General features: G+C 46.7%; 1 protein-coding gene across 1 annotated transcript in view; it reads left to right on the top strand.

The window, feature by feature from the left end:
- LOC118375072 (mucin-2-like) overlaps positions 1-17,975 on the top strand; it is a 59,604-nt gene that overhangs the window by 3,687 nt on the left and 37,942 nt on the right. Inside the window, exons 4-9 of the mRNA XM_052515964.1 lie at positions 639-749; positions 9,218-9,280; positions 9,410-10,018; positions 10,507-10,557; positions 12,355-12,414; positions 12,533-12,610. Coding sequence (XP_052371924.1) covers positions 639-749; positions 9,218-9,280; positions 9,410-10,018; positions 10,507-10,557; positions 12,355-12,414; positions 12,533-12,610 — 972 coding nt within the window. The remainder of the gene's footprint in view (positions 1-638; positions 750-9,217; positions 9,281-9,409; positions 10,019-10,506; positions 10,558-12,354; positions 12,415-12,532; positions 12,611-17,975) is intronic.

Below are 17,975 nucleotides of genomic sequence, written 5' to 3' on the forward strand. Positions count from 1 at the left end.
TCTCTCTCTCCTATCCTCTCTCTCTCTCCTATCCTCTCTCTCTCTCCTATCCTCTCTCTCTCTCTCTCTCTCTCTCTCTCTCTCTCTCTCTCTCTCTCTCCTATCCTATCCCTCTCTCCTATCCCTCTCTCTCCCTCTCTCTCTCTCTCTCTCTCTCTCTCTCTCTCTCTCTCTCTCTCTCTCTCTCCTCTCTCTACCACTCTCTCTCTCTCTCTCTCTCTCTCTCCTACCACCTCCTACCACCTCTCCTCTCTCTCTCTCTCTCCTACCCTCTCTCTTTCTCTTTCTCTTTCTCTCTCCATCTCCCTCTCTCTCTCTCCTACCCTCTCTCTTTCTCTTTCGCTCTCTCTCCTATCCCCTCTCTCATACCCTCTCTCCCTCTCTCTCTCTCTCTCTCTCTCTCTCTCTCTCTCTCTCTCTCTCTCTCTCTCTCTCTCTCTCTCTCTCTCTCTCTCTCTCTCTCTCTCCTACCACCTCTCGCTCTCTCTCTCTCTCTCTCTCTCTCCTACCACCTCTCGCTCTCCCTCTCTCTCTCTCCTACCCTCTCTCTTTCTCTTTCGCTCTCTCTCCATCTCCCTCTCGCTCTCCCTATCTCCTCCTCCCTCTCTCCCCCTCTCTCTCTCTCCCTCCCTGAACAGGATGGCAGAAGTTAAAGTGAATCGACTGAATGGAGCCCCTATAGACACCAGCCCAATAGCCTCTCCAACATCCAAGACCCCTCCCTCCCCCACCAGACCTGCAGAAAATGGGTAAACACTGACACCCACCTCAACACTACACACCCACCTCAACAATACACACTGACACCCACCTCAACACTACACACTGACTCCCACCTCAACACTACACACTGACACCCACCTCAACACTACACACTGACTCCCACCTCAACACTACATACTGATACCCACCTCAACACTACACACTGACACCCACCTCAACACTACACACTGACACCCACCTCAACACTACACACCCACCTCAACAATACACACTGACACCCACCTCAACAATACACACTGACACCCACCTCAACACTACATACTGACACCCACCTCAACACTGACACCCACCTCAACACTACATACTGACACCCACCTCAACACTACACACTGTCTCCCACCTCAACACTTCACACTGTCTCCCACCTCAACACTACACACTGTCTCCCACTCCCACCTCACTTTCTTTCTTTCTCTCTTTCTCTCTTTCACTCTTTCTTTCTTTCACTCTTTCTTTCTTTTTTTCTCTTTCTCTCTTTCACTCTTTCTTTCTTTCTTTCTTTCTCTTTCTCCCTTTCACTCTTTCACTCTCTCCATCTCTTTCTCTCTCTCCATCTCTTTCACTCTCTCCATCTCTTTCTCTCTCTCCATCTCTTTCTCTCTCCATCTCTTTCACTCTCTCCATCTCTTTTCTCTCTCTCCATCTCTTTTCTCTCTCCATCTCTTTCTCTCTCTCCATCTCTTTCACTCTCTCCATCTCTTTTCTCTCTCTCCATCTCTTTCACTCTCTCCATCTCTTTCTCTCTCTCCATCTCTTTCACTCTCTCCATCTCTTTCTCTCTCTCCATCTCTTTCACTCTCTCCATCTCTTTCTCTCTCTCCATCTCTTTCTCTCTCTCCATCTCTTTCTCTCTCCATCTCTTTCTCTCTCTCCATCTCTTTCTCTCTCTCTCCATCTCTTTCTCTCTCTCCATCTCTTTCTCTCTCTCCATCTCTTTCTCTCTCTCCATCTCTTTCTCTCTCTCCATCTCTTTCTCTCTCTCCATCTCTTTCTCTCTCTCCATCTCTTTCTCTCTCTCCATCTCTTTCTCTCTCTCCATCTCTTTCTCTCTCTCCATCTCTTTCACTCTCTCCATCTCTTTCTCTCTCTCCATCTCTTTCTCTCTCTCCATCTCTTTCACTCTCTCCATCTCTTTTTCTCCATCTCTTTCTCTCTCTCCATCTCTTTCTCTCTCTCCATCTCTTTCACTCTCTCCATCTCTTTCTCTCTCTCCATCTCTTTCACTCTCTCCATCTCTTTCTCTCTCTCCATCTCTTTCTCTCTCCATCTCTTTTCTCTCTCTCCATCTCTTTCTCTCTCTCCATCTCTTTCACTCTCTCCATCTCTTTCTCTCTCTCCATCTCTTTCTCTCTCTCCATCTCTTTCTCTCTCTCCATCTCTTTCTCTCTCTCCATCTCTTTCTCTCTCCATCTCTTTCTCTCTCTCCATCTCTTTCACTCTCTCCATCTCTCTCTTCCATCTCTCTCTCCATCTCTTTCTCTCTCTCCATCTCTTTTCTCTCTCCATCTCTTTCACTCTCTCCATCTCTTTCTCTCTCTCCATCTCTTTCTCTCTCCATCTCTTTCTCTCTCTCCATCTCTTTCTCTCTCTCCATCTCTTTCTCTCTCTCCATCTCTTTCTCTCTCTCCATCTCTTTTCTCTCTCCATCTCTTTTCTCTCCATCTCTTTCTCTCTCTCCATCTCTTTCACTCTCTCCATCTCTTTCTCTCTCTCCATCTCTTTCACTCTCTCCATCTCTTTCACTCTCTCCATCTCTTTCCTCTCTCCATCTCTTTCACTCTCTCCATCTCTTTCTCTCTCTCCATCTTTCTTCTCCATCTCTTTCTCTCTCTCCATCTCTTTCTCTCTCTCCATCTCTCTTTCTCTCTCCATCTCTTTCACTCTCTCCATCTCTTTCACTCTCTCCATCTCTTTTCTCTCCATCTTTCTCTCTCTCCATCTCTTTCCTCTCTCCATCTCTTTCTCTTCTCCATCTCTTTCCTCTCTCCATCTCTTTCTCTCTCTCCATCTCTTTCTCTCTCTCCATCTCTTTCTCTCTCTCCATCTCTTTCTCTCTCTCCATCTCTTTCTCTCTCTCCATCTCTTTCTCTCTCTCCATCTCTTTCTCCATCTCTTTCCATCTCTCCATTCTTTCTCTCCATCTCTTTCTCTCTCTCCATCTCTTTCTCTCTCTCCATCTCTTTCTCTCTCTCCATCTCTTTCTCTCTCTCCATCTCTTTCTCTCTCTCCATCTCTTTCACTCTCTCCATCTCTTTCTCTCTCTCCATCTCTTTCACTCTCTCCATCTCTTTCTCTCTCTCCATCTCTTTCTCTCTCTCCATCTCTTTCTCTCTCTCCATCTCTTTCTCTCTCTCCATCTCTTTCTCTCTCTCCATCTCTTTCACTCTCTCCATCTCTTTCTCTCTCTCCATCTCTTTCTCTCTCTCCATCTCTTTCTCTCTCTCCATCTCTTTCTCTCTCTCCATCTCTTTCACTCTCTCCATCTCTTTCTCTCTCTCCATCTCTTTTCTCCTCTCTCCATCTCTTTCCTCTCTTCCATCTCTTTTCTCTCTCCATCTCTTTCACTCTCTCCATCTCTTTCTCTCTCTCCATCTCTTTCACTCTCTCCATCTCTTTCTCTCTCTCCATCTCTTTCACTCTCTCCATCTCTTTCTCTCTCTCCATCTCTTTCTCTCTCTCCATCTCTTTCTCTCTCCATCTCTTTCTCTCCATCTCTTTCACTCTCTCCATCTCTTTCTCTCTCTCCATCTCTTTCTCTCTCTCCATCTCTTTTCTCTCCATCTCTCTCATCTCTCTTTCTCTCTCTCCATCTCTTTCTCTCTCCATCTCTTTCTCTCTCTCCATCTCTTTCTCTCTCTCCATCTCTTTCTCTCTCTCCATCTCTTTCTCTCTCCATCTCTTTCTCTCTCCATCTCTTTCTTCTCCATCTCTCTCCATCTCTTTCACTCTCTCCATCTCTTTCTCTCTCTCCATCTCTTTCACTCTCTCCATCTCTTTCACTCTCTCCATCTCTTTCTCTCTCTCCATCTCTTTTCTTCTCCATCTCTTTCACTCTCTCCATCTCTTTCTCTCTCTCCATCTCTTTCTCTCTCTCCATCTCTTTCACTCTCTCCATCTCTTTCTTCTCCATCTCTCTTTCTCCTCTCCATCTCTCTCTCCATCTCTTTCTCTCTCTCCATCTCTTTCTCTCTCTCCACTCTCTCCATCTCTTTCTCTCTCTCCATCTCTTTCACTCTCTCCATCTCTTTCTCTCTCCATCTCTTTCACTCTCTCCATCTCTTTCTCTCTCTCCATCTCTTTCTCTCTCTCCATCTCTTTCTCTCTCTCCATCTCTTTCTCTCTCTCCATCTCTTTCTCTCTCCATCTCTTTCTCTCTCTCCATCTCTTTCACTCTCTCCATCTCTTTCTCTCTCTCCATCTCTTTCTCTCTCTCCATCTCTTTCTCTCTCTCCATCTCTTTCTCTCCATCTCTTTCTCTCTCTCCATCTCTTTCACTCTCTCCATCTCTTTCTCTCTCTCCATCTCTTTCCTCTCTCCATCTCTTCTCATCTCTCTCCATCTCTTTCTCTTTCTCTCCATCTCTTTCACTCTCTCCATCTCTTTTCTCTCCATCTCTCCATCTCTTTCTCTCTCTCCATCTCTTTCTCTCTCTCCATCTCTTTCTCTCTCCATCTCTTTTCTCTCTCCATCTCTTTCACTCTCTCCATCTCTTTCTCTCTCTCCATCTCTCTCTCCATTCTTTCTCTCTCCATCTCTTTCTCTCTCTCCATCTCTTTCTCTCTCCATCTCTTTCTTTCTCTCTCCATCTCTTTTCTCTCTCTCCATCTCTTCCACTCTCTCCATCTCTTTCTCTCTCTCCATCTCTTTCTCTCTCTCCATCTCTTTCACTCTCTCCATCTCTTTCTCTCTCTCCATCTCTTTCTCTCTCTCCATCTCTTTCTCTCTCTCCATCTCTTTCACTCTCTCCATCTCTTTCTCTCTCTCCATCTCTTTCACTCTCTCCATCTCTTTCTCTCTCTCCATCTCTTTCTCTCTCTCCATCTCTTTCTCTCTCTCCATCTCTTTCTCTCTCTCCATCTCTTTCTCTCTCTCCATCTCTTTCTCTCTCTCCATCTCTTTCTCTCTCTCCATCTCTTTCTCTCTCTCCATCTCTTTCTCTCTCTCCATCTCTTTCTCTCTCTCCATCTCTTTCTCTCTCTCCATCTCTTTCTCTCTCTCCATCTCTTTCTCTCTCCATCTCTTTCTCTCTCTCCATCTCTTTTCTCTCTCCATCTCTTTTCTCTCTCCATCTCTTTCTCTCTCTCCATCTTTCTCTCTCCATCTCTTTCACTCTCTCCATCTCTTTCTCTCTCTCCATCTCTTTCACTCTCTCCATCTCTTTCTCTCTCTCCATCTCTTTCTCTCTCTCCATCTCTTTCTCTCTCTCCATCTCTTTCTCTCTCTCCATCTCTTTTCTCTCCATCTCTTTCCATCTCTCCATCTCTTTCTCTCTCTCCATCTCTTTTCTCTCTCCATCTCTTTCACTCTCTCCATCTCTTTCTCTCTCTCCATCTCTTTCACTCTCTCCATCTCTTTCTCTCTCTCCATCTCTTTCTCTCTCCATCTCTTTCACTCTCTCCATCTCTTTCTCTCTCTCCATCTCTTTCTCTCTCTCTCCATCTCTTTCTCTCTCTCCATCTCTTTCACTCTCTCCATCTCTTTCTCTCTCTCCATCTCTTTCTCTCTCTCCATCTCTTTCTCTCTCTCCATCTCTTTCTCTCTCTCCATCTCTTTCTCTCTCTCCATCTCTTTCACTCTCTCCATCTCTTTCTCTCTCTCCATCTCTTTCTCTCTCTCCATCTCTTTCATCTCTTCTCTTTCTCTCTCTCCATCTCTTTCTCTCTCTCCATCTCTTTCTCTCTCCATCTCTTTCTCTCTCTCCATCTCTTTCACTCTCTCCATCTCTTTCACTCTCTCCATCTCTTTCTCTCTCTCCATCTCTTTCATCTCTCCATCTCTTTCTCTCTCTCCATCTCTTTCTCTCTCCATCTCTTTCTTCTCTCCATCTCTTTCTCTCTCTCCATCTCTCTCTCTCCATCTCTTTCTCTCTCCATCTCTTTCTCTCTCTCCATCTCTTTCTCTCTCTCCATCTCTTTCTCTCTCTCCATCTCTTTCTCTCCATCTCTTTCTCTCTCTCCTCTCTTCTCTCTCTCCATCTCTTTCACTCTCTCCATCTCTTTCTCTCTCTCCATCTCTTTCACTCTCTCCATCTCTTTCTCTCTCTCCATCTCTTTCTCTCTCTCCATCTCTTTCACTCTCTCCATCTCTTTTCTCTCTCTCCATCTCTTTCACTCTCTCCATCTCTTTCTCTCTCTCCATCTCTTTCTCCATCTCTTTCTCTCCATCTCTTTCTCTCTCTCCATCTCTTTCACTCTCTCCATCTCTTTCACTCTCTCCATCTCTTTCACTCTCTCCATCTCTTTCTCTCTCTCCATCTCTTTTCTCTCCATCTCTTTCACTCTCTCCATCTCTTTCTCTCTCTCCATCTCTTTCACTCTCTCCATCTCTTTTCTCTCTCTCCATCTCTTTCACTCTCTCCATCTCTTTCTCTCTCTCTCCATCTCTTTCACTCTCTCCATCTCTTTCACTCTCTCCATCTCTTTCTCTTCTCCATCTCTTTCTCTCTCTCCATCTCTTTCTCTCTCTCCATCTCTTTCTCTCTCTCCATCTCTTTCTCTCTCTCCATCTCTTTCCTCTCTCCATCTCTTTTCTCTCTCCATCTCTTTCTCTCTCTCCATCTCTTTCTCTCTCTCCATCTCTTTCTCTCTCTCCATCTCTTTCACTCTCTCCATCTCTTTCTCTCTCTCCATCTCTTTCTCTCTCTCCATCTCTTTCTCTCTCTCCATCTCTTTCTCTCTCTCCATCTCTTTCTCTCTCCATCTCTTTTCTCTCTCCATCTCTTTCTCTCTCTCCATCTCTTTCTCTCTCCATCTCTTTCTCTCTCTCCATCTCTTTCTCTCTCCATCTCTTTCTCTCTCTCCATCTCTTTCTCTCTCTCCATCTCTTTCTCTCTCCATCTCTTTCTCTCTCTCCATCTCTTTCACTCTCTCCATCTCTTTCACTCTCTCCATCTCTTTCTCTCCATCTCCATCTCCATTCTTTCTCTCCATCCATCTTTCTCTCTCTCCATCTCTTTCTCTCTCTCCATCTCTTTCTCTCTCTCCATCTCTTTCACTCTCTCCATCTCTTTCTCTCTCTCCATCTCTTTCTCTCTCCATCTCTTTCACTCTCTCCATCTCTTTCACTCTCTCCATCTCTTTCTCTCTCTCCATCTCTTTCTCTCTCTCCATCTCTTTCTCTCTCTCCATCTCTTTCACTCTCTCCATCTCTTTCTCTCTCTCCATCTCTTTCACTCTCTCCATCTCTTTCTCTCTCTCCATCTCTTTCACTCTCTCCATCTCTTTCTCTCTCTCCATCTCTTTCACTCTCTCCATCTCTTTCTCTCTCTCCATCTCTTTCTCTCTCTCCATCTCTTTCTCTCTCTCCATCTCTTTCTCTCTCTCCATCTCTTTCTCTCTCTCCATCTCTTTCTCTCTCTCCATCTCTTTCTCTCTCTCCATCTCTTTCTCTCTCTCTCCATCTCTTTCTCTCTCTCTCTCCATCTCTTTCTCTCTCTCCATCTCTTTCTCTCTCTCCATCTCTTTCTCACTCTCTCCATCTCTTTCTCTCTCTCCATCTCTTTCTCTCTCTCCATCTCTTTCACTCTCTCCATCTCTTTCTCTCTCTCCATCTCTTTTCACTCTCTCCATCTCTTTCTCTCTCTCCATCTCTTTTCTCTCTCCATCTCTTTTCTCTCTCCATCTCTTTCACTCTCTCCATCTCTTTCATCTCTCTCTCCATCTCTTTCTCTCTCTCCATCTCTTTCTCTCTCCATCTCTTTCTCTCTCTCCATCTCTTTCACTCTCTCCATCTCTTTCTCTCTCTCCATCTCTTTCACTCTCCATCTCCATCTCTCCATCTCTTTCTCTCTCCATCTCTTTCTCTCCATCTCCATCTCTTTCCATCTCTTTCTCTCTCCATCTCTTTCTCTCTCTCCATCTCTTTCTCTCTCTCCATCTCTTTTCTCTCTCTCCATCTCTTTCACTCTCTCCATCTCTTTTCTCTCTCCATCTCTTTTCTCTCTCTCCATCTCTTTCTCTCTCTCCATCTCTTTCTCTCTCTCCATCTCTTTCTCTCTCTCCATCTCTTTCTCTCTCTCCATCTCTTTCCTCTCTCCATCTCTTTCTCTCTCTCCATCTCTTTCACTCTCTCCATCTCTTTCTCTCTCTCCATCTCTTTCACTCTCTCCATCTCTTTTCTCTCTCCATCTCTTTCCTCTCTCCATCTCTTTCTCTCCATCTCTTTCTCCATCTCTTTCTCTCTCTCCATCTCTTTCACTCTCTCCATCTCTTTCTCTCTCTCCATCTCACTCTCTCCATCTCTTTCTCTCTCTCCATCTCTTTCTCTCTCTCCATCTCTTTCTCTCTCTCCATCTCTTTCACTCTCTCCATCTCTTTCTCTCTCTCCATCTCTTTCTCTCTCTCCATCTCTTTCTTTCTCTCTCTCCATCTTTTTCTTTCACTCTCCATCTCTTTCTCTCTCTCCATCTCTTTCACTCTCTCCATCTCTTTCTCTCTCTCCATCTCTTTCTCTCTCTCCATCTCTTTCTCTCTCCATCTCTTTCACTCTCTCCATCTCTTTCTCTCTCTCTCCATCTCTTTCTCTCTCTCCATCTCTTTCTCTCTCTCCATCTCTTTCTCTCTCTCCATCTCTTTTTCTCTCTCCATCTCTTTCTCTCTCCATCTCTTTCACTCTCTCCATCTCTTTCCTCTCTCTCCATCTCTTTCTCTCTCTCCATCTCTTTCTTTCTCTCCATCTCTTTCTCTTCCATCTCTTTCTCTCTCTCTCCATCTCTTTCTCTCTCTCCATCTCTTTCTCTCTCTCCATCTCTTTCACTCTCTCCATCTCTTTCTCTCTCTCTCCATCTCTTTCTCTCTCTCCATCTCTTTCTCTCTCTCCATCTCTTTCTCTCTCTCCATCTCTTTCTCTCTCTCCATCTCTTTCACTCTCTCCATCTCTTTCACTCTCTCCATCTCTTTCACTCTCTCCATCTCTTTCTCTCTCTCCATCTCTTTCTCTCTCTCCATCTCTTTCACTCTCTCCATCTCTTTCACTCTCTCCATCTCTTTCACTCTCTCCATCTCTTTCACTCTCTCCATCTCTTTCACTCTCTCCATCTCTTTCTCTCTCTCCATCTCTTTCACTCTCTCCATCTCTTTCTCTCTCTCCATCTCTTTCACTCTCTCCATCTCTTTCACTCTCTCCATCTCTTTCTCTCTCTCCATCTCTTTCTCTCTCTCCATCTCTCTATTCCTCTGTTTGTGTCTTATCACCTGTTCTCCTGTTCACCTGACAGTTGTACTGACAAACCACCAGAAACCTCCCTGACCACAGATGTTACATCTTTTGTGGCTAAAAGGTAATTGATGTCTGTCAAAGAACCGTCCTGACTTGTTTTGTCCCGTATGGAAAATGATGATGTTGTCTGAAAGGAAAGGCTCGACGGGAGATGTTTTTCTGACATGTTGTTTTTCTTGTGTGTCTAAAGGGTGGTGATCACAGACAATGATGACTCTGTCTTCACCAAGACTCCCTCTGTCCCCAAAGAACCAGCTGCACTATCTGTGAAAGGTGTCCCTCCTGTTTCTGTGAAAGACATCTCTCCTGTATGTGTGAAAGATGTCTCTCCTGTATCTGTGAAAGACGTCTCTCCTGTATCTGTGAAAGATGTCTCTCCTGTTTCTGTGAAAGACGTCTCTCCTGTATCTGTGAAAGACGTCTCTCCTGTATCTATGAAAGACGTCTCTCCTGTATCTGTGAAAGATGTCTCTCCTGTATCTGTGAAAGACGTCTCTCCTGTATCTGTGAAAGATGTCCATTCTGTATCTGTGGAGGACATCCATGTATCTGTGAAAGACGTCCTCCTTTCAAGCCCTGTCATAGTTGACACCCCAGCAGTGATTGACCCTTATGAGGGCATGAAGCCAGGGCGTACCAAAGTGGCCACTGAGCTGTCCCCAGAGAGTAGTGTCCCGTTGAAAGTAGTCTCCCCAGTGTCCCCTGTCCCATACAAACCAGTGAAGACAGATCCTGCCCCAGTGGACACTCTGACAGCCCTGTCTGACACACTCATCTCCTTCGACACAGGTTCATCCAGGTACAGTATTGATTCATTACTGTATATATTCATTTGAATAAGTATAGATAGAAACATTTGGACGTATTGACCAAACAATGATCAGGTATATTACACCACAGTGTGTGTAGTGTTGAGACCAGACCATTTTATTTACATTATGGGTAGGGCTCTGGCTGAGACTATTAAAGTTGGTCCAACCCATTGTCTTTAGAAAACCTCCATTAGTCAGTTGTACAGTTTGAACCGGGGCGGCAGGGTAGCCTAGTGGTTAGAGCGTTGGACTAGTAACCGGAAGGTTGCGAGTTCAAACTCCCGAGCTGACAAGGTACAAATCTGTCGTTCTCCCCCGGCAGTTAACCCACTGTTCCTAGGCCGTCATTGAAAATAAGAATTTGTTCTTAACTGACTTGCCTGGTTAAATAAAGGTTAAAAAAAGATATATAAAAAACCCCAAAAAGATAGCTGTAGTCCAATAACACAAAGTGTATCTCCCCCATCCCCCATAGCTCCAGAGTCCCTGACCCAGTAGGGACAGAGACAGCAGAGCCAGAGGACAGGTAGGAAACCACAGAGACACACTTCCTCATTCACATCATAGTGGGTGATATGAAACCGGTTACAGTAGGTTACTAACGAGGTGTATTCATTAGGGCACACCGTAACAAAATGTTTTGCAATGAAAACTAGTGTTTATTGGACACCTTCAGGTTAGTCCCTTCCTGTTTCAGGCGTTTGCTTCCGTTTAGTGTCTAGTGAATACACCCCTGGTGTCAACGGTCATTCTATACTTCTATACTGAGTGAACAAAATATTAGGAACACCTTCCTAATAATGAGTTGCACCCCCCTCAGAACAGCCTCAATTCATTGGGGCTATGGACAATACAAGGTGCTGAAAGCGTTCCACAAGGATGCTGGCCCATGTTGACTCCAATGCTTCCCACAGTTGTGTTAAGTTGGCTGGATGTCCTTTGGGCGGTGGACCTTTCTTGAATCACGTGTGAAAGTGTTAAGTGTGGAAAAACCCAGCAGTGTTGCAGTACTCGACACAAACTGGTGGAACCTGGCACTTACTACCATACTCCGTTCAAAGGCTTTTAAATATTGTGTCTTGCCCATTCTCCCTCTGAATGGCACATACACACAATTCATGTCTCAATTGTCTGAAGACTTAAAAATCCTTCTTTAACCGTCTCCTCCCCTTCATCTACACGGATTGAAGTGGATTTAACAAGTGACATCAATAAGGATCATAGCTTTAACCCGTCTCCTCCCCTTCATCTACACGGATTGAAGTGGATTTAACAAGTGACATCAATAAGGATCATAGCTTTAACCCGTCTCCTCCCCTTCATCTACACGGATTGAAGTGGATTTAACAAGTGACATCAATAAGTGATCATAGCTTTAACCTGTCTCCTCCCCTTCATCTACACGGATTGAAGTGGATTTAACAAGTGACATCAATAAGGATCATAGCTTTCAGCTGGATGCCCCTGGTCAGTCTGTCATGGAAAGAGCAGGTGTTCTTAATGTTTTGTATACTCAGTGAATATTAAAACACAATCCTGCTGGTGAAGTACCTTAAATAGAACCAAAAGAGGAAGTGATCAAACAACTTTTGATACAGAATTAAATGTGGTTTTACACAGGTGTTGTGCAGTGTGTGCATGATGGCTAGCCAGGTGCTGCTATAATAGCCTGTTATCTGCTACTATAATAGTCTGTTAGTTGCTGCTATAACAGTCTGTTAGTTGCTGCTATAACAGTCTGTTAGTTGCTGCTATAACAGTCTGTTAGTTGCTGCTATAATAGTCTGTTAGTTGCTGCTATAATAGTCTGTAAGTTGCTGCTATAACAGTCTGTTAGTTGCTGCTATAATAGTCTGTTAGTTGCTGCTATAATAGTCTGTTAGCTGCTATAATAGTCTGTTAGCTGCTATAATAGTCTGTTAGCTGCTATAATAGTCTGTTAGCTGCTGCTATAACAGTCTGTTAGCTGCTGCTATAATAGTCTGTTAGCTGTTATAATAGTCTGTTAGCTGCTATAACAGTCTGTTAGCTGCTGCTATAATAGTCTGTTAGCTGCTGCTATAACAGTCTGTTAGCTGCTGCTATAATAGTCTGTTAGCTGTTATAATAGTCTGTTAGCTGCTGCTATAACAGTCAGTTAGCTGCTGCTATAATAGTCTGTTAGCTGCTGCTATAACAGTCTGTTAGCTGCTGCTATAATAGTATGTTAGCTGTTATAATAGTCTGTTAGCTGCTATAACAGTCTGTTAGCTGCTGCTATAACAGTCAGTTAGATGTAAACCGTTGTGCTCTTCTATTCAAGTCCTCTCTGTCTTGTCTGCAGATTGCATGGTGAGCCAATCCCTCAGCTCATGGTTGATGATCTCCTCTCTCTCACTAATGGGTTTGTTCCAACATACAAAATAAAATATCTTTACAATTTTTAAAATTTAATATGACAATGTATCATGTCACACTATAAGCCTTGTAATTATATTTCGAGTCTCCTCTCTTCTGTGTAGTCTAGAAGAGGAGTTGGTAAAGCCCATCCCTCCCAGCCCAGGATCGAGGAGTCAGGAGCTTCTCAGTGGATCAGACAGGTGGGAAGAGAGGAGACCCCTTATATAAGACACTAATTCATTCCTCCATACATCACAGTGCAACTTAAATGTAATGTAATGTAAATGTAACTGTGTCTCTGGTTCTGATAGGCCAGTGGTTAGGGGGAAACTTACTGACCAACTGTGTCTGTAGTCCTGATAGGCCAGTGGTTAGGGGGAAACTTACTGACCAACTGTGTCTGTAGTCCTGATAGGCCAGTGGTTAGGGGGAAACTTACTGACCAACTGTGTCTGTAGTTCTGATAGGCCAGTGGTTAGGGGGAAACTTACTGACCAACTGTGTCTGTAGTTCTGATAGGCCAGTGGTTAGGGGGAAACTTACTGACCAACTATGTCTGTAGTTCTGATAGGCCAGTGGTTAGGGGAAACTTACTGACCAACTGTGTCTGTAGTTCTGATAGGCCAGTGGTTGGGAAACTTACTGACCACTGTGTCTGTAGTTCTGATAGGCCAGTGGTTGGGGGAAACTAACTGACCAACTGTGTCTGTAGTCCTGATAGGCCAGTGGTTGGGGAAACTTACTGACCAACTGTGTCTGTAGTTCTGATAGGCCAGTGGTTAGGGGAAACTTACTGACCAACTGTGTCTGTAGTTCTGATAGGCCAGTGGTTAGGGGAAACTAACTGACCAACTGTGTCTGTAGTTCTGATAGGCCAGTGGTTAGGGGAAACGTACTGACCAACTGTGTCTGTAGTTCTGATAGGCCAGTGGTTGGGAAGCGTACTGACCAACTGTGTCTGTAGTTCTGATAGGCCAGTGGTTAGGGGGAAACTTACTGACCAACTGTGTCTGTAGTTCTGATAGGCCAGTGTTTAGGGGGAAACTTACTGACCAACTGTGTCTGTAGTCCTGGTAGGCCAGTGGTTAGGGGGAAACTAACTGACCAACTGTGTCTGTAGTTCTGATAGGCCAGTGGTTAGGGGGAAACGTACTGACCAACTGTGTCTGTAGTTCTGATAGGCCAGTGGTTAGGGGGAAACGTACTGACCAACTGTGTCTGTAGTCCTGATAGGCCAGTGGTTAGGGGGAAACTTACTGACCAACTGTGTCTGTAGTTCTGATAGGCCAGTGTTTAGGGGGAAACTTACTGACCAACTGTGTCTGTAGTCCTGATAGGCCAGTGGTTAGGGGGAAACTTACTGACCAACTGTGTCTGTAGTCCTGATAGGCCAGTGGTTAGGGGGAAACTTACTGACCAACTGTGTCTGTAGTCCTGATAGGCCAATGGTTAGGGGGAAACTTACTGACCAACTGTGTCTGTAGTTCTGATAGGCCAGTGGTTAGGGGGAAACTTACTGACCAACTGTGTCTGTAGTTCTGATAGGCCAGTGGTTAGGGGGAAACTTACTGACCAACTGTGTCTGTAGTTCTGATAGGCCAGTGGTTAGGGGGAAACTTACTGACCAACTGTGTCTGTAGTTCTGATAGGCCAGTGGTTAGGGGGAAACTTTACCTGTCACTACTAAATCTACTACTACTACTATTACCTTCCACTACTAAATCTACTACTACTATTACTATTACTATTACTACCTGTCACTACTAAATCTACTACTACTACTACTACTACTACTACCTGTCACTACTAAATCTACTACTACTACTACCTGTCACTACTAAATCTACTATTACCTGCCACTAATAAATATACTACTACTACTGCTGCTGCTGCTGCTGCTGCACTACTGCTGCCGCTGCTGCTGCTGCTACTGCTGCTGCTGCTGCTGCTGCCACTGCTGCCACTGCACTGCTGCTGCTACTGCTGCTGCTACCACTGCTGCTGCTGCTGCTACTGCCGCTGCACTGCCACTGCTGCTACTGCCACTGCTACTACTGCTACTGCTGCTGCCACTGCTGCCACCACTGTTGCTGCTACTGCTGCTGCTGCTGCTACTGCCACTACTACTGCTACTGCCACTACTGCTGCCACCACTGCTGCTGACCGCTGCTGCTACTGCTACTGCTACTGCTGCTGCTGCACCACTACTACTACTACTGCCACTGCTACTGCTGCTACTGCCACCACTACTACTGCTGCCACTGCTACTGCCACTGCTACTGCTACTGCCACTGCTGCTGCTGCCACTACTACTGCTACTACTACTGCTGCCACTGCTACTGCTACTGCTACTGCTGCTACCACTGCTGCTGCCACTACTGCTACCACTGCTGCACTACTACCACTGCTGCTGCTGCTACTACTACTACCACTACTGCTGCTGCTGCTGCTACTGCCACTACTACTACTACTGCCACTGCTACTGCTACTACTACTACTACTACTACCACCACTGCTACTACTACTACTACTACTACTGCCACTGCTACTACTGCCACTACTACTACTACTGCTACTACTACTGCTGCTGCTGCCACTGCTACTACTACTGCCACTGCTACTACTACTACTACTACTGCTGCTGCTGCTGCTGCCACTACTACCACCACTACCACCACTGCTGCTGCTGCTGCCACTGCTGCTGCTGCCACTACTGCTGCTACTGCCACTGCCACTGCACCTGCTGCTGCTGCTGCCACTGCTACTGCTGCTGCTGCTACCACTGCTGCCACTGCTGCTGCTACTGCTGCCACCACTGCTGCCACTGCTGCTGCTGCTGCCACTGCTGCTGCTGCTGCTGCCTACTACTGCTGCTGCTGCCACTGCTACTACCACTGCTGCTGCTACTGCCTGCTGCTGCTGCTGCTGCTGCTGCTGCTGCTGCACTGCTGCTGCTGCTGCTGCTGCTGCTGCTGCCGCTGCTGCTGCTGCTGCTGCTGCTGCTGCTGCCACTGCTGCCGCTGCTGCTGCTGCTGCTACTGCTGCTGCTGCCACTGCTGCCTACTGCTACCACCACTGCTGCCGCTGCTACTGCTGCCTGCTGCTGCTGCTGCTACTGCTGCTACTACTGCTGCTGCTGCCACTGCTACTGCTGCCGCTGCTACTACTACCACTGCTCACTGCTACCACTACCACTACTACTGCTGCCACTGCTGCTGCCACCACTACTACTACTACTACTACCACTGCTACTACTACTACCTGCTACTACTGCTACTACCACCACTACTACTACCACCACTACCACTACCACCACCACTACCACCACTACTACTGCTACTACTACTGCTGCTACCACTACTACTACCACTACTACTACCACTACTACTGCCACTACTACTACTACTACCACTGCTACTGCTACTACTACTACCACTGCCACTACTACTACTACTACTACTACTACCACCACTGCTACTACTACTACTACTACTACTACTACCACTACTGCTACTACTGCTACTGCTACTACTACTACTGCTGCTGCTGCTACTACTACTACCACCACTACTACTACTACTGCTGCCACTACTACCACTACTGCTGCTGCTACTACTACCACTACCACTACTACTACTACTACTACCACCACTGCTACTACTACTACTACTGCTGCTACTGCTGCTGCCACTACTACTACTGCTGCTACTACTACTACCACTACTACTGCCACTGCTACTGCTGCTGCTACTACTGCTGCTGCTACTACTACTACTACCACTACTGCCACTACTACTACCACTACTACTACCACTACTACTGCCACTGCTGCTGCTGCTGCTGCTGCTGCTACTGCTACTACTACTGCTGCTGCTGCTGCTACTGCTGCTGCTGCTGCCACTGCTGCTGCCACCACTGCTGCTACTGCCACTACTCACTACTACTACTGCTACCACTGCTGCTACTGCTACTACTACTACTGCCACCACTGCTGCTGCTACTACTACTGCTGCTGCTGCTGCTGCTACTGCCACTGCTGCTGCTGCTACTGCTGCCACCACTACTGCCACTACCACCACCACTACTGCTGCTGCTACTACTACTGCTGCCACTACTACCACCACTACTACTACTGCTGCTGCCCACTGCTGCCACTGCTACTGCTGCTACCACTACTGCTACTACTACTACCACTACTACTACTACTACCACTACTACTGCCACTGCTACTACTACTGCCACTGCTACTACTACTACTACTACTACTGCTGCTACCACTGCTGCTGCTGCTGCCACTACTGCTGCTGCTACTGCTACTACTACCACTACTACTACACTACCACTACCACCACTACTACTACTACCACTACTACTGCTACTACCACTACTACTACTACTACTACTACCACTACTACTGCCACTACTACTACTACTACCACTGCTACTACTACTACTGCTGCTGCTGCCACTACCACCACTGCTACTACTACTACTACTACTGCCACCACTACTACTACTACTGCCACTACTACTACCACTACTACTACTACTACCACTACTACTACTACTACTACACCACCACTACTACTGCCACTACTACTGCTACTACTGCCACTACTACTACTGCTACCACTGCTACTACTGCTGCTACTGCCACTGCTGCTGCCACTGCTGCTGCTGCTACTGCCACTGCTGCTGCTGCTGCTGCTGCCACTGCTGCTGCCTGCCACTGCTGCTGCTGCCGCTGCTGCCACCACTGCTGCTGCTGCTGCTGCTGCTGCTGCTGCTGCTGCTGCTACTGCCACTGCTGCTGCTGCTGCTGCTACTACTGCTGCTGCCACTGCTGCTGCTGCTGCTGCTACCACTGCTGCTGCTACTGCTGCTGCTGCCACTGCTGCTGCTGCTGCTGCCACTGCTGCCACTGCCACTGCTACTGCTGCTGCTACCACTGCTACTGCTGCTGCTGCTACTACCACTGCTGCTGCTGCTGCTGCTGCTGCTACTGCTGCTGCTGCTGCTGCTGCTGCTACTACTGCTGCCACTGCTGCTGCTACCACTGCTGCTGCTGCTGCTGCTGCTGCTGCTGCTACTGCCACTACTGCCACTGCTACTACCACTACTGCTACTGCTGCTACTACCACTACTACTGCCACTGCTACTACTACTACTGCTACTGCCACTACTACTACTACTACTGCTACTACTGCTGCTACTGCCACTACTACTGCCACTGCTGCTGCTGCTGCTACCACTCACTGCTACTGCTGCTGCCACTACTACTACTGCTACTGCTGCTGCTGCTGCTGCTGCTGCTGCTGCTGCTGCTGCTGCCTACTGCTGCTGCTGCTGCTACTACTGCTACGCTGCTGCTGCTGCTGCTGCTGCCACCACTGCTACTGCTGCTGCTACCACTACTACTACCACTGCTACTGCCACTGCTACTACTACTACCACTGCTGCTGCTGCTGCTGCTGCTGCTGCTGCTGCCTACCTGCTGCTGCCACTGCTACTACCACTGCTGCTGCTGCTGCTGCTACTACTACTACCACTGCACCACTACTGCTC

Source organism: Oncorhynchus keta, chromosome 4 (genome assembly GCF_023373465.1).
Source record: "Oncorhynchus keta strain PuntledgeMale-10-30-2019 chromosome 4, Oket_V2, whole genome shotgun sequence".
NCBI classification, from domain to species: domain Eukaryota; kingdom Metazoa; phylum Chordata; class Actinopteri; order Salmoniformes; family Salmonidae; genus Oncorhynchus; species Oncorhynchus keta.